The sequence below is a fragment of the Mobula birostris genome, chromosome 13 (genome assembly GCF_030028105.1).
Source record: "Mobula birostris isolate sMobBir1 chromosome 13, sMobBir1.hap1, whole genome shotgun sequence".
Lineage (NCBI taxonomy): Eukaryota > Metazoa > Chordata > Chondrichthyes > Myliobatiformes > Myliobatidae > Mobula > Mobula birostris.
In genome coordinates, this window is record NC_092382.1 from 22,903,193 (window position 1) to 22,929,995 (window position 26,803).

General features: G+C 46.1%; 1 protein-coding gene across 1 annotated transcript in view; it reads left to right on the plus strand.

Moving 5' to 3' along the window:
• The window catches only part of LOC140208575 (NACHT, LRR and PYD domains-containing protein 3-like), a 129,037-nt gene that overhangs the window by 42,302 nt on the left and 59,932 nt on the right, over nt 1-26,803 (plus strand). The window contains exons 3-7 of the mRNA XM_072277331.1: nt 8,324-8,413; nt 11,774-12,205; nt 12,781-12,947; nt 15,608-15,779; nt 15,886-15,951. Coding sequence (XP_072133432.1) covers nt 8,404-8,413; nt 11,774-12,205; nt 12,781-12,947; nt 15,608-15,779; nt 15,886-15,951 — 847 coding nt within the window. The 5' untranslated portion in view covers nt 8,324-8,403. The remainder of the gene's footprint in view (nt 1-8,323; nt 8,414-11,773; nt 12,206-12,780; nt 12,948-15,607; nt 15,780-15,885; nt 15,952-26,803) is intronic.

The following is a 26,803-nucleotide window of genomic DNA, read 5'->3' on the forward strand; positions in this document are numbered from 1 at the left end:
CACCTTTCCGAGATTTAACAACTTTTCCATTTATTTGCACTTCTCAAAAATGTGTACAGTACAATTAAACCTCCCCCTGGAAGATCTAAATCAGCAATCCAGGCTGCCTTATATTTCCACACAACTACAGTGGAGAATCGGTTAATTACGCTTTAATTTAAATTTTGCACTCTTATTTAATTTAATACACACACACACACACACACACACACACATCTATAAATTTACTTTTTTCGGCTATGATGAATTACATTATACTGCTGCCGTAAAGATCACACGTTCCACGACATTGCCGGTGATATTAAACCAGATTCTGACATTGTCAGGGGAGACCCTCCCACCGGTCACGTGATCACACATTACCGCAGATGTGCAGCAGTTGCGGTTGTTACGGGCCTGCGGTTTCGCACTGTGGACTGTCACTTTAAGATCGCCTGAGTGAGGCGGGACTATGACGTCAGTCACAAGTTTTCGCAGTTTGTGCAGATTAAAATAGAGACAGAGAGAGAGAGAGAAGAGAGAGAGCGAGAGCGCGCACAGGTACTTTCGCAGTCTGAGTAAGAGTTAGAACTAAGAACTGCCGGGGCAGGATTGCTCCAGATGAACGTGTCTCAAACTTCGTATAATCCATCGGAGTGGGTTCAGGAATGTCCTGTGGGACCACTCGAAGTTAACCCTTGCCTGGGTATATGATGTGGTCACCACTTGAAGACGACATTCCTGTGACAGGTCACTTTGGTGAGATATTTGAGTGGACTTTGGATCGATTCAACGGATAAGATCTTCGACGACGGCTCTTCCGTTTATCTGTGAAATTCGACGTGATCGCCTACTCTCTGCATTTGCCTGGGATTACAGATATCTCTCTCTCTCCCATTATTCACTTCGTGGACAACCGAACTTGCATATTTCACCCTCGTAAGACTCTAGCTTTGTTTCCAAGTTTGTTACCTTGGAAGCCACACACATATGTGCCTACGTAACACTGTTAACTTTTGTTTATCCTGCTTAAGTTAAGATATTATAAGTAGTTACTAATAAAGATAGTGGTTTTAACATCTAACCCGGACTCTATTTGTAATCTATTGCTGCTGGTTCGTCACACCGGTTTGTTTCCCAAGTCCCGCCCTCCGCTCTGCTTTACTGAGCCGAGGGAGGGATCGCTGACTGCGGGGTGAAGACATCAAGTTCACATCGGTGCGTATCGAGGCTGGTCCCAAGCGGGGAGGCCTGATGTTGGGCAGTCAGTGCCGTTAACTTCTCCGAATTGGCGGCCTCGCCCCGCTTCCTGGAGCAGAACCTGCCGGCGTCGGTCCGGGTTGTGAGACCTTCACAGCGAACCGTCCGAAATGAACCTCTGCTCAGTCCCTGTTGTTCTCGTCCTGACGGGCGGGGGAGGAATGAGGCGGTGATCCCGGGACTATACCCATCTTTCATCTTTCGCCCGTTCAGACAAGGCGGTGGCGTCCAGATTAGTCACCTCCTCCCACTGTGGGTGGGCATTTGTTTTTCAGCCCATTTTACCGTTATGACCTGCTGAAGTGCAGCCACTGTTTCCCGATGTATGACCCTATTTACGGGAGATTTGAACCTCTTGCATTCATCTGTGCTTCTCAAAAAATTGTACACACACACACACACACACACACACACACACACACACACACACACACACACACACACACACACACACACACACGTCCTTATTGTGGTTCACAGTTTTTCTCTGTTATTATGTATTACTTAGTATTGCTGCCGTAAAGGTAACAAATTTTTATGACGAATGCCGGTGATATTGAACCTGATTCTAATATTGACATGAGAGACTCGCCAATCCCGTTTACCGCGGAGCTGCAGCATCTGCAGGTTTGTGTCCGCACCCCCACCACCGCTCTCCGCCCGCCACAGCGCTGGAGACGCGGAGCTCATACTGCGCATGCTCAGTCTCGACAGTCGGTGGTTTCCTTTCCGTTCAGTGTTGATGCGGATCGTCGGCGGGGAGCCGGGGGAAGATTTACTGTCTGCGGAGGAAGCTCCCATCGGTGAGTATTGAGGCCGGTCCCGAGCGGGAAATCTGACGATGGGTAGTGAGTATCGTTAAGTCACACGGACAGGCGGTTTCGGTCCGGGTTGCTGGCCAAAACTTGCCGGGGTCGATCCTGGTTGTGGGACCTTCACACCGAGCCGCCGGAGATGAGCCTCCGCTCAGCCCCTGTTGCTCTAGTCCTGGGAGCGGGATGAGGCGGGATGCTGGAACTACTCCCATCTGTGGAGTTGTACCCGGGAATCTTTATGTCCATCACCCGGCCCGGTAGCGGATCTAAACTTCACCTGCGGCGATGCCTGGGGTCGACAATTGTTTTACATAGTTCCAGTACACGGGAAGCGGCCATTCGGCCTGTCGTGCTTTTGCAGACAGAGAAGATTAATGGCAGTAACTCCACATTCGAGGCATTTCCCCACGTGTATGAGCAGTTTTATCTTTCACCCATTGAGACCAGCAGTGACATCCAGATCTGTGACGTCATCTCTTTCTGTCTGGGCATTTTGTTCTTGATTCCATTCCCCTGTTACGACTTGCCGATATTTCCGGGTATGTGACCATATTAATGTGAGAATTAAGCGTATTCCATTTATCTGTGTGTGTGTATATATATTATCTGAATGGTGGCTGATTAGCAAAAGGAGAGGTGCAACGAGACCTGAGTGTCATTATACACCAGTCATTGAAAGTGGGCATGCAGGTACAGCAGGCGGTGAAAAAGGCGAATGGTATGCTGGCCTTTATAGCGAGAGGATTCGAATAGTGGGGCAGGGAGGTACTACTGCAGTTGTACAAGGCCTTGGTGAGACCACACCTGGAGTATTGTGTGCAGTTTTGGTCCCCTACTCTGAGGAAAGACTTCCTTGCCATAGAGGGAGTACAAAGAAGGTTCACCAGATTGATTCCTGGTATGGCAGGACTTTCATATGATGAAAGACTGGTTCGCCTAGTCTTATAGTCGTTGGAATTTAGAAGATCGAGGGGGTATCTTATTGAAACGTATAAAATCCTACAGGGATTAGACAGGCGAGATGCAGGAAGATTGTTCCCGATGTTGGGGAAGTCTAGAACGAGGGGACACAGTTTGAGGATAAAGGGGAAGCCTTTTAGGACCGAGATTAGGAAAAACTTCTTCAAACAGAGAGTGGTGAATCTGTGGAATTCTCTGCCACAGGAAACAGTTGAGGCCAGTTCATTGGCTATATTTAAGAGGGAGTTAGATATGGCCCTTGTGGCTAAAGGGATCAGGGGGTATGGAGGGAAGGTTTCTGAGTTGGATGATCAGCCATGATCGTACTGAATGGCGGTGCAGGCTCGAAGGGCCGAATGGCCTACTCCTGCACTTATTTTCTATGTTTCTATATTTCTATGTGGGTTCCTCAATAGTGTGTACACTTTAGTGAAAACTCTCTACAGATGTTCCAGAGGAAAAGCTCGTTCTCTCTGATGTTTCCACACAATTAAAGTGGGGAATTGTTTATTCTTGTCATGTACCGAGGTATAGTGAAAACCTGTCTTGCGAACCATCCATAGTAATCAATACATTACAACAGAACATTGAGGTGATGGAAGGTAAAATAATAACTGAATGTAACAAATCATTATGGTTACAGAGAAAGTGCGGTGCAGGTAGACATATGGTCCAAGGTCACATGGAGTTAGATAGTGAGGTGGACAGTCCATCTTATTAAGCTGTGTCCTATCATACTGGGAACATTCAATTTGATATCACAGCAAAATGGAGGCCATCCTTCAGCCCAGTGGTATGTTTCTGTTTTCTTTTAATCTTCCACCGGATGGGTGGGGAGAGGTGAGAATGTCCAGGTTTGTGGAGAACTTTGATTCTGTTTCCTGTTTTGCTGAGGCAACGGGGAATATAGAGACAGTTCATGGGGGGTGGGGGCGGCCTGTTTCTATGCTGTGCTCAGCTGTGTCCACAGTTCTCTGATGTTTCAACTTCTCATGGGCAGAGCAGCAGCCGTACGAAGGCGGGAAGTATCCAGATCGGATACTTTCCATGACTCATTGATAAAGTTTGGTCAGGGGCAAACGGTATATGCCAAATTTCTTATTGTTTGTTCTAGCTGTGTCATTTTAGGATACCTCACTGATCAGTATCAGCAAACTTTCTTCTGACCTATGTCATCGTTGTAAAGTGCTCTCTTTCACCTTTTACTTCATTTAATTTTCCAGGATTCGTTGTTGTTTTATTATTTTTTTATTTTTTTGTGTGTTTTTGTTGTTGTTTTTTTTTCCTTTGTTAATAAGAACTACCAGAGGTCTAATTGAATACAGCACATGGCAGGGTAAAAACAGCCATTTCAATTTTAGTTTCCCCGTTACAAAATGGCTGCAGTGTTAATCTTTGTAATAATGAAACTCTCAGCATCTGATGTTGAGTTTGTTGTTTCCTTTCTCGGTTATTTTCGGTGAGCCACTTCCTCCGTTTCCAGGGTAACGGCCTGTCAGATCTGCAGCAAGTGTTGTACTTTTTATCACTCTGTGGTCACCGCCTCTCAGCGTAGAGACAGTGGCCTCAGGAGCAAATGTAACAGAGTGACAGTGGGAGGAAAGGATGCTGTGAGCATTGACTGTATGGGATGTATTACACCAGGGTCAGGATGAACTGAGAACTAACAAATGAGTTGGGGTGGGGTGGCATTTACTGTTTAGGGTGTTGTTGATATTTTACAATCAGTTACTATCTGTGCATTAAAACGAGGAGGGAGAGAATACTACAGTTGCAGGAAATTCAAAGTAAGGAGGAGAAAATACTGGAAACGCTCAGCAGATAGGCAGCATCTCGAACAGTCTCAGTTCTGAAACTGGGTCTTCCACCATTTGTCCTTTCAGAGATGTAGTCTGATGAACTGAGTTCCCAGCATTTTCTACTTTATAATTTTACATTTTGTTCCTGCTACACTGCAGGAAACATGGCAGCCAGCTGTACTGGGCGAGATCCCACGCAGCAAGAAGATTGAACTGGGATTAGCTGAGACACTGCCGCATATTACCGGCAGCAAAGAGCCCTGGGAGAGTTGGTGCTTGAGATACAATCTTGGGATGGGGGCTCCAGGAATATGGAACTGGTAGTGTTTGGGCTTCGGTCTACGTTGGTGCTTTTACAGATGTGGCTGGATGTTCCTCCTTCCGCAGTGAAGCAGACGTCTCCAGGGGCTGGATATTGGTAGCGTGAGTCTGTCAGTGTGAGATGTGGAAACACCCAATGTGATATGTGGAAAAGATGTGTGAGGCTCTGGGTGTGGGCTGTGACCCTCTGAGGTTGGATCCTGGGATACCACACGTTTTCACCCAGATAAAATGAATCAGGGGATCAGGTTGTCCGGGTTTTTGAGATGTTGAGCGAGTATTTCTGTTCTGTGCTCAGATGTTTGGTTCTGAAGTTCTGAAGCAAAGCAGAGAATGAGTTCCCATTCCATCCCTCGCAGGGAGAGGCTGTGATTAATACGCTATTTTGTGTTTGCCCCAGTAGAAATAGACCGGGGTTTCAGAATTCAATTCACTTTTGGAAATTCCCCCTCACTGTCACCTGTCTATCTGCCAGTGGGAGTCAAAGGGAAACTCAAGATGCTGAAGATAGAACAGAACATGGAACAGTACATCACAGGAACAGGCACATGGGCCACAATGGTGTGCCAAACCAGATAAAAAGTAAATCAACCCCCCCCCCCAAAAAAAATAATGACACCTACGTACACAATGTCCATATCCTCTCAATCTTCCTCATACCCATGTGCCTACCTAAACATCTCTTAATAGCTTCCAATGTGTTGGCTTCCACCACCATAACAGACAGCGCATTCCAGGCATCCACACCTCTCTGAGTAGAAAAACTTACCCTCACATTTCCTTTGCAACTACTCCCTCACACCTTCATTGCATGTCCTCTGGTATTAGACATTTCTAAACAGTGAAACAATACTCCCCGTCTACTCTATCTATGTCTTTCATAATCTTATAAACCTCCATCCGATCTTCCCTCAGTCCCTACCACTCCATGGAGAACAACCCAAGATTTTCCACTAAAAACTGGATGATGTTTGAATCCATTCTGATGAAAGGTTAGGAAACCGAATTGCTAACTTTTTTCCTCTCCCCACAGCTGTTCCTTACCTGCTGAGCATTTCAGTGATTCCAGTTTATCTGTATTACATTCACCCTGGAACATTTTGTGAGAGTTGACAGAAGAGTAAAGAAAGCACAGCTTTTCCCAGTACATTATCCTGGTACCAATTGTCCTGTTTTCCCCGGAAATGTATTCAGTACAGCTGTTGATAACAAGGTTCACAAGAATAATCTGAAGAATAAGCATTATGCATGTGGAGCATTTGATGGACCTGGGCCTGTGTTTAGTGGGGTTCAGAGGGATGGTGGTTGGGGTTTGGTGTGGGGGGGGTGGAAGTTAGGGCGGGGGTGATTATTTACACCAACTGAATAACAGCAAGTCTGGATGCAGTGGGAATGGAGAGGGTGTCTTGATTAGACGGAGAGTCTGGGATCTGAGAGTGCTGCCTCAGAATAAAGAAGCTTCACTTTAAAACTGAGGTGAGAGCAATTACTTCAGCCAAATGTTGGTTCATCTGTGGAATTTGATGTCACAGAGGGTGGTGGAGGCTATCGTTGGGTATATTCATGTTCTGGATTGCTAAATGGGTTGAGTATTATAGCAGGGAAGCAACAATACAGTGTTGGAAAAATAATCCTTCATGATTGATTATGGAGCAGACTAGAATGACCATTTTACCTAATTCTGCTATGTATTATGACTTGTACCATGACTGAATGATGACCTATCAAAAAAAAAAGAGAAAATCTGCAGTTTCTGGAAATCCGAGTAATGGATGGCATGTTATCACCATTACACAGACCTGACTGTTACAAGGGCAGGATTGGTGTTTGATGCTCCAGGTTTTAGTTGTTTCATAATACATATGGGGGTGGGGGGTGAATGGGGGGGAATTCTCTGTACTAATTAGGGATGGTATCACAGCGACATACACAGAGGACATCAATGTGGGTGAAAGTCAGAAACGGAAAGGGGGCTATCATTCTGGGAGTATTCTATAGGCCTCCCCCAAAGCCACAGGGATAATGAGAGCAGATAACTTGGCAGCGTTGGGAAAGGTGCAAAAGCAACAAGGTTGTTATCATTGTTGACCTCAACTTTCCTGATGTTGATTCCACCTCCTCGCTCCAAAGTGTGTCAATGGGGCAGAATGTGTTGTGTGTCCAGGAAGGATTCTTGACACAGTATGTGGATGGGCTCACTGGAGGAGTTGCCGTACTGTATCTAATATGAGGCAATGATGCTGGTCAGGTGACTGATGTCACAATGGGTGGCCCTTTTGAGACAGTGACCACAACACCCCAACTTTTATCATGGTCATGGACAAGGATAGTAGCAGACCCTACGAGACAGTATTTAATTAGTGGATGGATTGTTACAATGGTATTCGGAGCAACTTTGGGGTGTAAATTGGGAAAACATTTTCAAGGGGAAATACACAATGGAAATGTGAAGGTTGTTTCAGGAACACTTATATACGGTTCCACCCACAGTGAAAGAATGTTTATATAAACAAACTGTGGTCACAAGAGATGAGAACATTTAAGCAAGAGGGAAAAGGAAGCATTATTTAGGTTTAGGAAGCAACATCCAAGCAAGCCTCTAGGAAATTATAAGGTAGCCTGGAAGGAGCTTAAGTAATGACTTAGAGGTCGAAGGAACTTGAAGTGTCCTTGAGAAGCAGGATGAAGGAAAGCCCAAGGCGTTCTACATGTGGGAAAAGAAGAGGAGGATGAATAGATTGAGGGTAGGACTACACAGGAGCAAGGGAGGAAATGTGCCTGGAGGATGCGGTGATGCGGTGCTTAATGAATGCTTTGCTTCAGAGTTACCAATGAGATAGACAGTGATTGTGACGATAGCAGTTGGGATGTGTAGATGGAGTGAAGAGGCCAAGAGTGAAATGGGCCCAACACAGGAAATTGGGACCAACTCTGTGGGCACTGTGGTCAGCATTGTCTCATTGTGCTGAAGGGTCTGTGTCTGTGCTCTGTTGCTCTCTGACTCTGTCAATAGGATTCGCCAGATATCACTGGACTGACGTACAGACATGGTGTGGGAGTTGATGTTAACAGGGAATGTTTGTTCCCTAAGCAAACTGCTGCTCTGATACACAGGGTGGCGATACGGTCACATTTTGCAAAGAATCGTACTCTTTCTGACTCACTGTCTGCTTGTTGTATGTAATTCAGGGCATCACCAACAGCTGGAGCTGTCCTGCACCGCGACCAAAGTGTAAACAAGACGACGACAATCGTCAGTCAGAATCAGAATGGCTACAGGTACGTTCACTGGGATCTTTATCATTAAACTTCTGTCCTGTAGCTGCACTTCGAAGGTTCAATCGTTAGGCATTAATATCGAAATAGTAAAATGGATTCAGCAGTGGCTGGATGGGAGATGCCAGAGAGTAGTGGTGGATAACTGTGTGTCAGATTGGAGGACGGTGTGTAGCGGTGTGTCTCAGGGATTGGTAGTGGGTCAAGTGTTGTTTGTCATATATATTAATGGTCTAGATGATGGGGTGGTAAATTGGATTAGTAAGTATGCAAATAATACTAAGATAGGTGGCATTGTGGATAATGAAGTAGATTTTCAAAGCTTGCAGAGAGACTTAGGCCAGTTATAAGACTGGGCTGAAAGATGGCAGATGGAGTTTAATCCTGAAAAATGTGAGGTGCTACATTTTGGTAGGACTAATCAAAATAGGACATACATGGTAAATGGTAGGACATTGCAGAATACAGTAGAACAGAGTGATCTAGGAATAATAGTGCATAGTTCCCTGAAGGTGGAATCTCATGTGGATAGGGTGGTGAAGAAGGCTTTTGGTTTGCTGGCCTTTATTAATCAGAGTATTGAGTATAGGAGTTTGGATGTAACGTTGAAATTGTATAAGGCATTGGTAAGGCCAAGTTTGGAGTATCGTGCACAGTTCTGGTCACCAAATTATAGGAAAGATGTCAATAAAGTTCAGAGAGTATAGAGGAGATTTACTAAAATGTTGCCTGGGTTTCATCTCCTAAGTTACAGAGAAAGGTTGAACAAGTTAGGTCTTTAGTCTTTGGAGCATAGGAGGTTGAGGGAGGACTTGATAGAGGTGTTTACAATTATGAGGGGGATTTATAGAGTTGATGTGGATAGGCTTTTTCCATTGAGAATGGAGGAGATTCAAACAAGAGGACATGAGTTGAGAGTTAAAGGGCAAAAGTTTAGGGGTAACATGAGGGGGAACTTCTTTACTCAGAGTGTGGTAGCTGTGTGGAACGAGCTTCCAGCAGAAGTGGTTGAGGTAGGTTCGATGTTGTCGTTTAAAACAAATTGGATAGATATACGGACAGGAAAGGAATGGAGGGTTATGGGCTGAGTGCAGGTTGGTGGGACTAGGTGAGAGTAAGAGTTCGGCATGGACTAGAAGGGCCGAGATGGCCTGTTTCCGTGCTGTAATTGTTATATGGTTACTAGTTCAGATGAAGAAACTTACACAGGTGCTAACAGGGCAGAGAAAAGTGTCATTGATCCCACTGGTAAAGTGGCTTTGTGTAATTGATCAGTCCAACAGTCCCAGTGCAGGGACCTGACACCAGTAATGGTCGAATGACTTCGTTCACCAGGCAAAGCTCCACCTGAGTGAAAGGAGCCGGAGACCCTGAATCAGTAGGTTGAGAGTGAAACACAAACAGGAATGTGACGGCGGTGTTGTTTGTTACGTAAAAGTCCAGGCTCAGGGCTTGTTGCACATCGGCCTGTTTAGAGGTGAAAGACATCTCCAACTTTTATTTATAAAATTCAGATGAGGGAAATTTTCCAAACTCTGAGGGAAAGTAGATGAGGGAAATTTTCCAAACTCTGTTTTCTGTAACCGAGCCGAGAACATTGCCAGCCTTGGAAATGGCTGAGGATCAGGAGACACTTCATTTTAGATAAACTTGTGGTCTGGTTTGGTGTATCACTGTCTGGTATGGAGGGGCTACTGCACAGGACCGAAAGAAGCTGCAGGAAGTTGTAAATCTGGTCAGCTCCATCTTGGGTATGAATCTACAAAGTACCCAGGACATCTTCAGGGAGCAGTGTCTTAGAAAGGCAGCGTCCATTATGCAGGACCTTCAGCACCCAGGGCATGCCATTTTCTCACCGTTACCATCAGAAAGCAGGTACAGAAGCTTGAAGGCACACACTCAGCGATTCAGGAACAGCTTCTTCCCCTCTACCATCCGATTCCTAAATGGACATTAAATCTCTGGACACTACCTTAGATTTTTTTAATATACAGTCTTTCTGTTTTTGCAAGTTTTTAAAAAATCTATTTAATATTCGTAATTGGTTTACTTGTTTATTTTTTTTATTCAGTATTATTTTTTTCCCTGCTAGATTATGTATTGCATTGAGCTGCTGCTGCTAAATTAACAAATTTCACGTCACATGCCGGTCATAATAAACCTGATTCTGATTTTGTTTCAATATCCCAATCCATGTCTGGTCTGTGGCCAAATGGTGAAAGTGAGTTCTCAATATTTCCCTCTTGAGATGATCTGCTACCTGAATTTAAATTCCCAGTATCTCTGATGGGAGACCCGGTATAACCAGTGACCAACTGTCTCTGTCTCCGGTGGGCATTGTGATTGTGCTCAACTCTGTGATTCCAGGTGGAATAAAACAGAGATTACAGCCTGGAAACGAATCCTTTTATTTGTGTTTACAGCCTCCTCTGACTGCGTGCAATTTATACTCATCACCCGCCACGTGAAAAAATGCCCCTTCAGTCCCTTTTAAATTTCTGCCCTCGAGTCTCAGACTCCCCTAACCTGGGAAACATATTATGACTATCCACCCTCTCTGCACCCCTGATTACTTTATGTACGTGTGTAAGGTCACCCTTCAAGCTCCCCTGATCCAGGGCAAACTGTCCCAGCCGAAACATATAACACAAAAACCAAGCAGCTCCATCCAGTAACATACTTGACAATCTTCTCGACAGTCTTTCCAGCTGAATCACATCCATCCTATAGATCAGCAACCGCAAATGAATGCAAAGCTCTCTCGGTGAGACTTTAAGTTTAGCTACGAGAACTGCACGCCAAGACGCTCCCTTTGCCAATGACTTGTATAGTTGTTACATGACAATCATCCTCCAGGTGACGGGATGGGACCCAGGGGACCAGGCATCAAGGCAATGGTCAGTCTGTGACCCAGGGGACAAGACAATGTAAGACAAAGCAAACAGAGAACGTGTGATCTAGAGGATCGGACCATGAGTAATCCAGTGGATTGTTTGTGAGTGACACAGGTGACTGGACAGTTTGTGACCCAGGGAGATTTATGTTTATGAAAGATAATCCCAGTGATAATTCCCCGTATCACCTGATGCTGTTCCATTAATAACCGCTGGTTATCAGTGTGTTCAACTAATGCGTAGTCGGTGATCAGTATTACTGTGTCTATCCAGTTTTTTCCTGGGAGTGGATGTGTCCAGACACCGGCTTATCGGGACGGTCACCTAGCAGGAAGTGTGGTTCTCATTCACTAGCACAGTCCCACTCCAAATCTGGTCAGCCGGAGTCTCGGCTCCATTGCAGGCACCCATTGTGAATCCTTGCTCGAGTATAAATCACTCTAAACCTGCTATTCATCATTTACTTCAGGTGGGAAATTAAACCGGGTACGGAAAGTACTCAAGAGGTTTTTACCAGGCAACTCATTGAGGGAAGATGATCGGGACATGGGAATCAAGGTACCAAAGCAGGGTCAGATTGAGAGCGACGTCCCAATGGAATGCGGTCCGGCCGCAGCGGAAGTGGAGCAAATTCAGCCCAGAGACAGTGACGTCAGAGACACTGAGCAGAACCCTGGAACTGGTACAAGTGAGGCAACTGTCTGTCAGCCCAGAGACAGTGACGTCAGAGACACTGAGCAGGACCCTGGAACCGGTACAAGTGAGGTGACTGTCTGTCAGCCCAGAGACAGTGACGTCAGAGACACTGATCAGGACCCTGGAACTGGTACAAGTGAGGCGACTGTCTGTCAGCCCAGAAGCTCATTAAACACGGAATTGTCAAGTCCCCAACAGGGAGTGGGTGAGTGAAATATGAGGGTAATGTTTTCGCAGAATGTGGCAGGGAGGAGGGTAAATGTGATTCCTTGTTGGAGGGTTGGTCAGAGAGGGGAAATGTGTGGATGTGGTACATGTGGTGTAGGGGGGCACCCGTTACCGCACTACAGGAAATGTACTACCTGTTCTGATGATATCCAGGATGTGTATCGGAGGAAACGCAGCTATCCGGATAAGAGAGTATTTCCAGGATAACAGTTGTGGGAAACGTATTCACCAGGATGGAGAGAGTATCTCTGGGAAGCGACTATCATTGGCAGTCCCAACATTTATTGCCCATCTTAAACTGCGATGGGTGAGTGGGTGGGACGGTGGGAGAAACAGGTTTCTAGTAAATGTGGTCCTTCTGGTAACGTCATGTCTAGCGCATTGATGGTTCGGTTTTAGTCCAGTGTCAGAGATTAGGATAAAATCCATGTTTCCAGATGAAGGCAGGTGAACACTGAGGTTGTTGACATGACTGGTTTGTTGGGTTGGGTGAGAGCAGTGGAGACAGGTGATATTTGAGTTTGTGACTACATTCACTTTTTATATTTGCAGAGCCAGAGTTTACAATCTCTGACCTCCTGGCACAGGGGGAGGAATATCGACTGTACCAGCTGACAAAGTTCTACAGAGACAGACTTAAACAAGCGATTGAAGAAAAGGTTGAGAGACTCGGTTGGATGTTGACAAAGGAGGGACATTTCAGTAGAGAAGAAAATGAGGTGAGTGTGTTTAGTCTATTGTCACCGAACTGCTGGTATCAGAGGGAATATTGATTAATATTCATCTCCTGCACGTTCTAGGAGTTCTACGTGGCAATGGAGATGTTGATCTCTGATGGTCTCCAGCAGATCTGGTTTCAGCTGTTAAGGTGGGGAGCACTGGGAACTACAGGTTCAGTGTCACCTTTTCCTCTCACACCTGCTGTATTTATCAGTGTGATACACGAGCAGTGGCTGCATATCTGGGCTGTTGAACAGACATTCAGTCTAAAACTAATTTCACGTCTTATCGGGACCGTCAGTCAAATTCACCTCAGCTCATTAATCCAGGATGAATATTAAACTGTCAGATTGTAAATTGGGCCAACTGACTTCACTGTGGTACTTGAGGGAGGGAAACCTGCTAACCACAGCTGGTCCAGTCTCCGTCTGAGTTCCTGAACAATGAGTGGCTGACATGTCATCGTCATAGGAAAGTACAGCACAGAAACAGGCTCTTTGGCCCATCTATTCCATGCTGGTCTACTGAAACTGCCTATTGTCACGTACCCCATGACAGGGATAAAGAAACCAACAGAAATGGAAACCACTTTGGAGTCTCGTATTGCTATACACTAATAATATTTATTAGTTACTACGCAATACAGTAATATCAAAGTAAATAAATCACACAGGTTAGCAATGATTATATATTAAAGTAAGTGTGGAATATATATGTATGAAAAACCAAGTTTCTTTAAGTCTAGGGGTAAAAAGATACGGTCTTACGATGTTGAGTAAAGTTCAGTTCAGTTCAGTTCGTGGTATTTAGTTGAGTAGTGATGGGGAGAGAGAGAGACAGAGTTGAGTCTTCAGGTGAGCTGATGCAGTCGATCTTCTCGTCGTCGTCCGAAATGCTTCACAAGTCACCGACTGTGACTTTAACCAGGGGGACCGGTCTTCTGTGGTGGAGCTATCACCCAGGCGAGGGTGGACACAGAGACAGCTCCCCACCAGTCAACTCCTTTTCCTTCAAACTGGAATAGCAATTTGGATCAATCCGCCTGATCAATCCTCCAAATCCCACTTTCTCTGCGGGCACAGCAATGCTCATTCAGTGTCCAGATCATGTGTCTGAGGTCTGTATCATCTGACCTCCTATTTATTTCACCAGGCTGAGCATCACCTGTCATTCAAAGAGTCCCCACCCTCCTCTGCAGTGCCTTGTCAAATGCTGGGCTAAAGTCCATTCAGACAACACCCACTTCCTTCCATTCATCAACTTTCCCGGTAACTTCCTGGTCCAACATTCAGATTGGTTAGACAGGAACCACCACGCACAAAGCTGATATCGCATGACATCAAAAATCAATAGGTTGTCCTGAAAGGGCATATATTTGGTAAGCTATTTTACATTATTAGCTAGCCTACCTTCATATTTCATATTCTCTCTACTTACGGCTTTTCGTTGCTTTCTGCTGGTTAGTAAAAGCCTCCCAGTCCTTCTGTTTTCCATTATGTTTTGCTATACTCTATACCCTCTCCTTTGCTTTTGTGCTGCATTGACTTCCTCGTCAGCCACGGTTGATCATCCTGCCTTTGGAATAATTCTTCATATTTGGGATTATCTACCTCTACCTGTGCCTTCTGAATCACTCCCAGAATCTTCATCTATTCCTAGTCATAGTCATAGTCATAGTCATACTTTATTCCTGCTTGGTTGTTGCCTCTTCCAATTTATTTTTGCCCAGCTCCTCTCTCATTTCTCTGTAATTCATTTATTCCAGTGTAAACTGATACATCTAACTTTTACCTTCTCCCTCTCAAACTTCAGTGTCAGTTCTGCTATTTTATGATCACTGCCTCTTAGGGGTTTATTTACCTTAAGCTTCCCAATCAAATCTGGTGCAATACACAACACTGAATCCAGATTTGCCTTTCCTATAGTGGACTCAACCATAGGCTTCTCTCAAAAGCCATCTCATAGGCATTCTATAAATTCCCTCACTTGGGATTCAACACCGACCTGATTTTCCAAAGCTACCTGCATATTGAAATTCCCCATGACTATTTTAACATTGAAATCTTTACATGCCTCTTCTCTCTCCCACTGGAATGTGTATCCCACATCCTGGTTACTGTTCCATCAGGGTCATTTTCTTTCCTACACAGTATCTTAACAACTACACCGTCCAATCTGCTATCACTTCTTTAGAAGCACATTTCATTTTTTATGACAACAGAGTCAACCCAACCCTTTCACCCACCTGCCTCTCCTTTCGATTAAATATTTATCCTTGGATGTGAGCACCCAAATATGATCTTTCAGCCACGATTCAGTGATGCCCACCATCCATTTTTTGCTCCCTCGCTCTCCCTCTCTTCCGTTCTTGTTGTCACATCTTTTTGATGTAATGTTACACATTGATGGATAAGTAAATTAATCACGTTGAATATACTGCAGGGTGTCAGTAGATCCTTATTCTTTCACAATATTGATTTAGAAGTTCCCTCAGCTAGAGTTTCTTTGTTAACGACTGAACCCAGGGAGGATCAGGCAACAGCCCAGTGACTGCATCATTTCTGAAGCTACTGGGACCATGAACAGATATTTTCCTGCACATTCTCCATGTCTGTCTGTATGTCTGCTTCACAGTAAATTTATTACTTTCCTTTTCTAGAAAGTCACTGAACTGACAGAGAAGGGAAACCGGACAGAGAGTTCCAGACTCTTCCTCAGTTTGGTGATGGGTAAAGGCTCCCGGGCCCGGAGGGCGATGTGGGAATCCTTTGTGACATGGAGGACTGAGTTACCGAAGTTGGACAGAATACTGAGGGAAATACAGGAGCTCGGTACGTTAAAAACATGCACTGAACACAAAGGCACATTGAAATAAACATTTTAGTTATTTTAATTATTTTAGCTCTGTTTCCATGGATTCTTTTTATATTTAAACAGGTCCTGATCCACAGGAATACATGAACATCGCCCAAGGGTTATCTGAATTACCCACTCAACTGATAGGTGAGTGATGAAATGCTCAGTTCAAACCACATCTCAAGTGTTAGTCTGTGACTTGGCAAAACCTGGGAATCAAAATTCACCATTAGCCATTCGCTGATCTCTGGATTGAAGTAACAATTCAAAGTATTTCTCTTTGCAGCCTGAATATTCTACATTTTATTTTTCCATTAATCCATCTGTTGGTTCTGCTGAAGCCTTCACTCCAGGTCCTAACGCTCTGGGAATGCCCACACACCCCAGGCAGGCTCCTGATACACTGTACGACCCAGTCCAGGTGACTCTTCTATCTTCAGACCTTTCATCTTCCAAGCCCCTTTTCCTTTGTAATAGCACAACACACAATTCTGTTCACTGGTGTTCATTACTTTTTGTAATTCCGCTAGTGACTTCACACAGAGTTTGTCTGGTATTTCCTTTTCACCCGTTACTGCAGCTACAACATCATTTTTCAGCGGTCCAATATCGAACCTCTCCTGTTTTTTTACTCTTTATATATCTGGGAAAGTTTTAAAAAAATACTTTGGTATCCTTTCTTATATTATTGACCATATGCTTGCATTTGCTGTACATTCATGTATATCTAACATAGTTGCCTTCAACATGACTCAGGTAGTAAATTCCAGGTACCAGAACTCTATGAAAAAAAAAACACTCACAATTGCTGTAAATTTCCCACATCTCATCTTAACCAAATGCCCTCTGATATTAGACACCAGTCTTATGTAAAAAAATAACAAACAAAATACAGGCTGTCGACCCAAATCTTATCTCTCAAACTTGTGTACCTCTGTCAGATCTCTATTCTAACTCCAGAGTAAACAAACCAAGTTTATCAACCTCCACTTGTAGCACATGCCACCGAATCCAGGCAACACCCTGATAAACCTGTTCTGCACCCTCTCCAATCCTTCTAAAAGCTGGACAATCAGAAGTGAATACAATACTCCAGATGCACCCTAAAATCATAAGACTTAGGAGCAGAATTAAGCCAATCGGCTCAGTGATTTTGCTACGCAAATCCTCTCAACCCCATTATCCCGCCTTCTGTAAATGTTGACGCTCTTCCTAATCAGGAACATATCAACCTGCATTTTAACTATATCCAATGACGTGTCTTCCTCAGCAGTCCATGACAATAATTTCACAGATTCACCGCCCGCCAGCTAAGATGTTTCTCCCAGTGTGCATCCCCGCCAGCGAGGATAATTCCCCACAGTTCCCAAGCATATTAATTTTCTGTATGAGCCTCCCATGTGGGACCTTGTCAAAGACTCTACCAATATACAAGTAGACCTGTGACTAGTGGTGTGCCACAGGGATCAGTGCTGGGTCCATTGTTATTTGTCATCTATATCAATGATCTGGATGATAATGTCGTAAATTGGATCAGCAAATTTGCTGGCGATACAAATATTGGAGGTGTAGTGGACAGTGAGGAAGGTTTTCAAAGCTTGCAGAGGGACTTGGACCAGCTGGAAAAATGGGCTGAAAAATGGCAGATGGAGTTTAATACAGACAAGTGTGAGGTATTGCACTTTGGAAGGACAAACCAAGATAGAACATACAGGGTAAATGGTAAGGCACTGAGGAGTGCAGTAGAACAGGTATCTGGGAATACAGATACAAAATTCTCTAAAAGTGGCGTCACAGGTAGATAGGGTCGTAAAGAGAGCTTTTGGTATATTGGCCTTTATTAATCAAAGTATTGAATATAAGAGCTGAATTTTATGATGAGGTTGTATAAGGCATTGGTGAGGCCGAATCTCGAGCGTTGTGTTCAGTTTTGGTCAACAAATTACAGGAAGGATATTAATAAGGTCGAAAGAGTGCAGAGAAGGTTTACAAGGATGTTGCTGGGCCTTGAGAAACTCAGTTACAGAGAAAGGTTGAATAGGTTAGGACTTTATTCCCTGGAGCATAGAAGAATGAGGGGAGATTTGATAGAGGTATATAAAATTATGATGGGTATAGATAGAGTGAATGCAAGCAGGCTTTTTCCACCAAGGCAAGGAGAGAACAAAACCAGAGGAGATGGGTTAAGGGTGAGGGGGGAAACGTTTAAAGGGAAAATTAGTGGGGGCTTCTTCACACAGAGTGGCGGGAGTGTGGAATGAGCTGCCAGACGAGGTGGTAAATGCGGGTTCTTTTTTAACATTTAAGAATAAATTGGGCAGATTGCAGACAAGCGTGACGTGTTGCACTTTGGAAAGACCAAGCAGGGCCGGTCTTATACAGTTACCAGTAGGGCACTGAGGAGTGCGGTAGAGCAAAGTGATCTGGGAATACAGGTCCATAATCATTAAAAGCTTTGGATGGGATTTGCGTCTTGACAACTTGATTGAGTTCCTGCAGGATGTGACAAAGGTGATGGATGAAGTTACACATGGATGTTGTTTAGAAACCATAGAAACCATAAAAAAAACTACAGCACAGAAACAGGTCTTTTGGCCCTTCTTGGCTCTGCTGAACCCCAAACCACCTCAAACATTCTCTCTTTCATACAGCCATGGGGCAGAAGATATAAAGACTGAAGGTGTGTACCACCAGCCTCAGGGACAGCTTCAATACTGCATTTATAAGACTACTGAATGGTCACCTACTATGTTATTATTGGCTCTTAATAATATTAAGACAATTATATAATTGCAGCATCGTGCATCCGGTAACTAATAACAACTCACTTAGATAACCACAATATACTCACAGGACAGCAGAAAAAATACCGTTCGGTTATGAACAACAGATAACAGATTATGTAATTCTATTTCAAAACCTGTGGAAAGCAGAAATCTTTCAGTGTAATATTGTCTATCAAAAAACATTTGATTCTCTCCCTCACATGGTTAAGAGAAGTTCCAAATAGATATAAAATTCATCCAATACTTGTGAAATTTCTACAACATCTGATGAATCATTGGCATAAAATAATCGTCCTATTAACAACCACAAAGGGACAACCACCATTATCAAAATTGAGGGATTTTCCAGAGCGACTCACTAAGGCCAGTATGGTTCTGTTTGGCTTTAAACCTGCTCATAATTTACTGAAACGGACAAAAATCAGGTATCAAATCAGGTAAAAATACGAATTATACGTTTGCACAGCTATACATTGATGATTTGAAATTACTTGCTCTTGCATCAGCAAAGCTAAAACAAATATTTCAAATAATGGAACTAACTTCTAAAGATATAAGCATGAACTTTAGACTAGAAAAGTACAGAACATGAAACATAAAGAAAGGTGCAATAGAGCCAGTAGAATATCAAACAGAGCATCAGGGGACAATACAACAGAATATGAAACATATACTTAGGATATCAATAAGCAAAGAAAATAGATAATCGTGTGATAAAGGAAAACCTTCCAACAAAATTTACTTCAAGGCTGAAGAAAATCTGAATTTACATCAAGGATCAAGAAAATCTGCCAAACAGAGCTGAACAGTAAAAATATAACAAAGGTAGTATACACTCACTATGCCCATATTGACGTATAATTTTGGTATAATATCCTGGTCTGAAACAGATCTGGAAAATATGCCAAGAAAAATAAGAACTTAAATGACAGTTTCTAGAAAACGCCATGTGCACTGGATCACACTTAGATTGATATGAATGAGGACAGTATGAGTATGGTGAATAACAGATCTAAAAAAATGAGACAACAGCCGGATAAAAATTCTCAGAATCAGGGTTAATATCAGACACATGTCGTGTAAACTGTTTTTCTGCACCAACAGCACAATTACAGTAAAGTGTGTGCGGTGAGCGTGTATATATGTGTACAATTGTAGAAATAGATTTGTATCAGCGTGAATTAATCAGTCTGATGTCCTGGTGGAAGAAGCTGTCCGGAGCCTGTTGGTCCTGGCTTTTATGCTGTGGTACCGTTTCCCGGATAGTAGCAGCTGGAACAGTTTGTGGTTGGTGAGACTTGGGTTCAGAATGATCCTTTGGGTCCTTTTTACCCCGTCTCTGAAAAGCCCTGAATAGTGGGAAGTTCACGTCTACAGATGCACTGGGCTGTCCGCACCGCTCTCTGCAGAGCCCTGCGATTGAGAGAAGTACAGTTCCCATTCCATGTAATGATGCAGCCAGTCAGGATGCTCTCAACTGTGCCCCTGTAGAAAATCGTTAGCATTTGGGGGCCCATCCCAAACTTCCTCTACCATCTGAGGTGAAAGAGATGCTGGTGTGCCTTTTTCACCACGCAGCCGGTGTGCACAGACCATGTGAGATCCTCAGTGACGTGAATGCCAAGGAAATTAAAGCTGTTCACCCTCTCAGCCCCAGATCCATTGATGTCAATAGAGGTTAGCCTGTCTCCATTCCTCTTGTTCTTGCGACATTGCGACCAGCTCCTTTGCTTTTGCGACATTGAGGGAGAAGTTGTTTTCCTGACACCACTGTGTCAGGGTGATGACTTCTATGTAGGCTACCTCGTTATTATTTGAGATTTGGCCAATCAATACAGTATCGTCAGCAAATTTAATTAGCAGATTGGAGCTGTGGGTGGCGACACAGTCATGTGTATACAGAGAGTAAAGGAGGGAGCTTAGGACACAGCCCTGAGGGGCACCTACATCGAGTGTCGGAGGGGCAGAGGTGAGGGAGCCCACTCTTACCGTCTGCTGGCAATCTGACAGGAATTCCACGATCCAGCTGCACAAGGCAGGGTCAAGGCCGAGGTCTCTGAGCTTCTTGTCAAGCCTGGAGGGAATGATGGTGTTGAATACTGAACTGTAGTCCGAGAACAGCATTCTCACATAAGCATCACTCTTCTCCAGATGTTTAGAGGCACTGGCTGTCCACTGTATCTATTCTTCTTAATAGCTTATACACCTCTATCATGTCTCTTCTCATCCTCCTCCTCTCCAAAGAGTAAAGCCCTAGCTCCCTTAATCTCTAATCATAATCCATAATCTCTAAACCAGGCAGCATCCTGGTAAATCTCCTCTGTACCCTTTCCAATGCTTCCACATCCTTCCTATAGTGAAGCGACCAGAACTGGACACAGTACTCCAAGTGTGGCCTAACCAGAGTTTTATAGAGCTGTATCATTACATTGCGACTCTTAGACATTATCCCTCGACTTATGAAAGCCAACAACCCATAAGCCTACCTACCTGTGAGGCAACTTTCAGGGATCTGTGGACATGTACCCCAGATCCCTCTGCTCCTCCACACTACCAAGTATCCTGCCATTTACTTTGTATTCTGTCTTGGAGTTTGTCCTTCCAAAGTGTACCACCTCACACTTCTCCAGGTTGAACTCCATCTGCCACTTCTCAGCCCATTTATGCATCCTATCAATATCTCTCTGCAATCTTCGACAGTCCTCTACACTATCTACAACACCACCAACCTTTGTGTCATCTGTAAACTTGCCAACCCACCCTTCTACCCCCACCTCCAGGTCGTTAATAAAAATCATGAAAATTAGAGGTCCCAGAGCAGATCCTTGTGGGGCACCACTAATCACAACCCTCCAATCTGAATGCACTCCCTCCACCACCACCCTCTGCCTTCTGCAGGCAATCCAATTCTGAATCCACCTGGCCAAACTTCCCTGGATCCCATGCCTTCAGACTTTCTGAATAAGCCTACTGTGTGGAACCCTGTCAAATGCCTTACTAAAATCCATGTAGATCACATCCACTGCACTACCCTCATCTATGTGCCTGGTCACCTCCTCAAAGAACTCTATCAGGCTTGTTAGACACGATCTGCCCTTCACGAAGCCATGGTGACTGTCCCTGATCAGACCATGATTCTCTAAATGCCCATAAATACTATCTCTAAGAATCTTTTCCAACAGCTTTCCCACCACAGACGTAAGGCTCATTGGTCTATAATTACCCGGACTATCCCTACTACCTTTTTTGAACAAAGGGACAACATTCGCCTCCCTCCAGTCCTCTGGTACCATTCCTGTGGACAACGAGGACATAAAGATCCTAGCCAGAGGCTCAGCAATCTCTTCCCCCACCTAATGGAGAAGCCTGCGGAATATTCTGTCTAGCCCAAGGGACTTATCCATCCTAATGTATTTTAACAACTCCAACTCCTCCTCTCCCTTAATATCAACATGCTCCAGAACATCAACCTAACTCATATTGTCCTCACCATCATCAAGTTCTCTCTCATTGGTGAAAACTGCAGAGAAGTATTCATTGAGCACCTCACTCACTTCCACAGCTTTCAGGCACATCTTCCCACCTTTATCTAAATGGACCTACCTTCACTCCTGTCATCCTTTCGTTCTTCACATAAGTGAAGAATACCCCAGAAGAGATCCCAATGATCCAAACCCCCTGCTCCCTGCACCAACTCCTCAGCCACGCATTCAACTGCCATCTCCTCCAATTCTTACCATCACTGTCACGTAGCACTGGCAGCAATCCTGAGAACGCCACCCTTGAGGTCCTGCTCTTTAGCCTTCTGCCTAGTTCCCGAAACTCACACTTCAGGACCTCATCCCTCTTCCTGCCTATGTTGTTGGTGCCAACCTGTACCACGACTTCTGGTTGCTTTCCCTCTCATACCAGGATGTCGTGCACCCGGTCAGAGACATCCTGGACCCTGGCACCCGGGAGACTACAAACCATGCGGCTGTCCTTCTCACGTCCACAAAATCTCCTGTCTGCTCCCCTGACTATAGAGTCTCCAATGACGACAGCTCTCCTCTTCTCCGTCCCACCCTTCTGCACCACAGGGTCAGACTCAGTGCCAGAGGCCCTGCCACCGTGGCTCACACCCGGTCGGTTGTCCCCACCAACAGTATCCAGAATGGTGAACATATTATTGAGGGAAATGGCCACAGGGGTGCTCTGCACTGCCTGTCTGCTCACCTTCACTTTCCCCCCTCTGACCGTCACCCAACGACCTGCTTCCGACAGCCTTGGTGTGACTACCTCCCTGAAGCTCTCATCTATGACTGCCTCATTCTCCCTTATGAATCGAAGGTCATCCAGCTGCTCTAGATTCCTTCCAGATCGCCAAGATCTTGACACACTGTGAGACCGCACAGACCCCTGATAGTGTCCTGAGACACTCTGAGACCCACGCACCCCTGACAACATCCTGTCACGCTGTCAGACCCCACACACCCCTGGCCGGCTCCTGACACACTGTGAGACCGGACACAAACCTGAGAGGGTCCTGACACACTGTGAGACCCGACACACCACTGGCAGGGTCCGGACACACTGTAAGACCCCACACAACCTGGACTCGGTCCTCACACACTGTGAGACCCCACACACTCCCAAAAGGGTCCAGACACATCGTGATACCTCAAACACCCCTGGCCGGCTCCTGACACACTGTGAGACCCCACACACCCCTGCCAGGGAACTGGCACACTGTGAGACCTTACACACCCCTGGCCGGCTCCTGACACACTGTATGAGACCCCACACACCCCTGACAGGGTGCTGACACACAGTGAGATCCCACACACACCTGACAGGGTCCTGACACATTGTGATACCTCAAACACCACTGACAGGGTCCTGACACACTGTGAGACACCACACATCCCTGAGGGAGACCTGGCACACTGTGAGACCCCACACACCCCTGGCCGGCTCCTGACACACTGTGAGACCCCACACACCCCTGACAGGGTCCTGACACACTGTAAGACCCTTCACCCCTCTGACAGGGTGCTGACACACAGCGAGATCCCACACACTCCTGACATGGTCCTGACACACTGTGAGACGCAACATACCCCGGACAGGGTCCTATAGAAAATAGACAAGAGACAATAGGTGTAGGAGTAGGCCATTCGACCCTTCGAGCCTGAACCGCCATTCACTGTGATCATGACTGATCATCCACAATCAGTATCCAGTTCCTGCCTTATCCCCATAACCTTTGATTCCACTATCTTTAAGAGCTCTATCCATCTCTTTCTAAAAAACATCCAGAGACTTGGCCTCCACTGCCTTCTGGGGCAGAGCATTCAATATATCCACCACTCTCTGAGTGAAAAAGTTTTTCCTCAACTCCATTCTAAATGGCCTACCCTTTATTCTTAAACTGTGGCCTTTGGTTCCGGACTCACCCATCAGCGGGAACATGCTTCCTGCCTCCAGCATGTTCAATCCCTTAATAATCTTATATGTTTCAATAAGATCCCCTCTCAGGCTTCTAAATTCCAGAGTATACAAGCCCAGTCACTCCAATCTTTCGACATATGACAGTCCCGCCATCCCGGGAATTAACCTTGTGAACCTACGCTGCACTCCCTCAATAGCAAGAATGTCCTTACTCAAATTTGGAGACAAAAATTGCACACAGTACTCCAGGTGTGGTCTCACCAGGGCCCTGTACAACTGCAGAAGGACCTTTTTGCTCTTGTACTCAATTCCCCTTGTTATGAAGGCCAGCATGCCATTAGCTTTCTTCACTGCCTGCTGTACTTGCATGCTTACTTTCACACTGATGACACTCTGTGAGACCCCACACACCCCTTACAGGACCCTGATACACTGTGAGACCCCACACACCCCTTACAGGACCCTGATACACTGTGAGACCCCACACACCCCTTACAGGACCCTGACACACTGTGAGACCCCACACACCCCTGACAGGATCCTGACACACTGTGAGACCCCACATACCCCTGACAGGGTCCTAACACACTGTGAGACCCCACACACCCCTGACAGGGTCCAAGCACTCTGTGAGATCCCCACACCCTTGAAAGGATCTTGACACACGGTGAGACCTGACATACCCCTGACGGTGTCGTGACACACTGTGAGACCCCAAACACACCTGACAGGTTCCTGACAAACTGTGAGACCCCACACACCCGTGACAGGGTCCTGACACACTGTGAGACCCCACACTCCCCTGACAGGGTCAGGACAAGCTGTGACGCCCCACACACACCTGACAGGACACTGACACACTGTGAGACTCCACACACACCTGACAGGACACTGACACACTGTGAGACCCCACACACACCTGACAGGAGACTGACACACTGTGAGACCCCAGACACCCCTGACAGGGTACAGAAACACTGTGAGACCCCGAACACCCTGACAGGGTCCTGACAAACTGTGATACACACACACTGCTCACAGGGTCCTGGCACACTGTGAGACTCCACACACCCCTGACAATGTCCTGTCACATTGTCAGACCCCACACACTACTGACAGGGTTCTGACACACTGTGAGACCCCCCACACACCTGACAGGGTTCTGACACACTGTGAGACGGCACGCACACCTGACAGGGTCCTGACACACTGGAAGACGCCACACGGACCTGACACACTGTGAGACACCACACACCCCTGACAGGACCTGACACACTGTGAGACCCTACACACACCTGACAGAGTGCTGACACACAGCGAGACCCTACACACCCCTGACAGGGTCCTGACACACTGTGGGATCCCACACACTCCTGACATGGTCCTGACACACTGTGAGACCCCACAGGCCCCAAAAGGGTCCTGACACACTGTGAGACGCCACACACCCCAAAAGGATCCTGACACATTGTGAGACCCCACACACCCAGGATAGGGTCCTGGGAGACTGTGAGATCCGACACACCCCTGAGAGGGTCCTAACACACTGTGAGACCCCACAGGCCCCAAAAGGGTCCTGACACACTGTGAGACCCCACACACTATTGACACGGTCCTGACACACTGTGAGACTCCACAGGGACCTGACACACTGTGAGACCCCACACACCCCTGACAGCGTCCAGACACGCTGTGAGACCCCATACACCCCTGACAGGGTCCTGACACACTGCGAGACCCCACACATCCCAACAGGGTCCTGACACATTGTGAGACACCACACACCCCAAAAGGTTCCTGACACATTGTGATACCCCACACACCCAGGATAGGGTCCTGAGAGACTGTGAGATCCGACACACCCCTGAGAGGGTCCTAACACACTGTGAGACCCCACAGGCCCCAAAAGGGTCCTGACAGATTGTGAGACGGCATACACGCCTTACAGGGTTCTGAAGCACTGTGGGACCCCACACACTCCTGACAGCGCCCTGACCCACGGTGGACGCCACACACACACACCTGACAGGGTCCTGACACACATTGCGATCCCACACACCCCTGGCAGGGTCCTGATGCACTTTGCGATCCCACACAACCCTGGCAGGGTCCTGACGCACTGTGAGACCCCACAGGCCCCAAATGGGTCCTGACAAATTGTGAAACGGCACACACGCCTGACAGGGTTCAGAAACACTGTGGGACCCCACTCACACCTGAGGGGTCCTGACACACTGTGAGACCCCATACACCATGGATAGGGTCCTGACAGACTGTAAGATCCGACACACCCCTGAGAGAGTCCTGACACACTGTGAGACCCCACAGGCCCCAAAAGGGTCCTGACAGACTGTGAGACCGCACACACCAGACAGGGTCCGGACACACTGTGAGACCCCACAGGCCCCAAAAGGATCCTGACACACTGTTAGACCCCACACACTCCTGGCAGGGACTTGATGCACTGTGAGACACCACACACTCCTGACAGCATCCTGACACACATTGCGATCCCACACACATCTGAGAGTGTTCTGACACACAGTGAGACCCCACACACCCACGACCAGATCCTGACACAGTGTGAAACCCCACAAACCACTCAGCGTGTCCTGACACACTGTGAAACCCCACACAACCCTGGCAGGGTCCTAACATACTGTGAGACCCCACACACCACTGACAGCGTTCTGACACGCATTAAGATCCCACACACGCCTGAGAGGGTCCAGACACACCGTCAGACCTAACACACCCCTGGCAGCGTCCAGACACACTGTAAG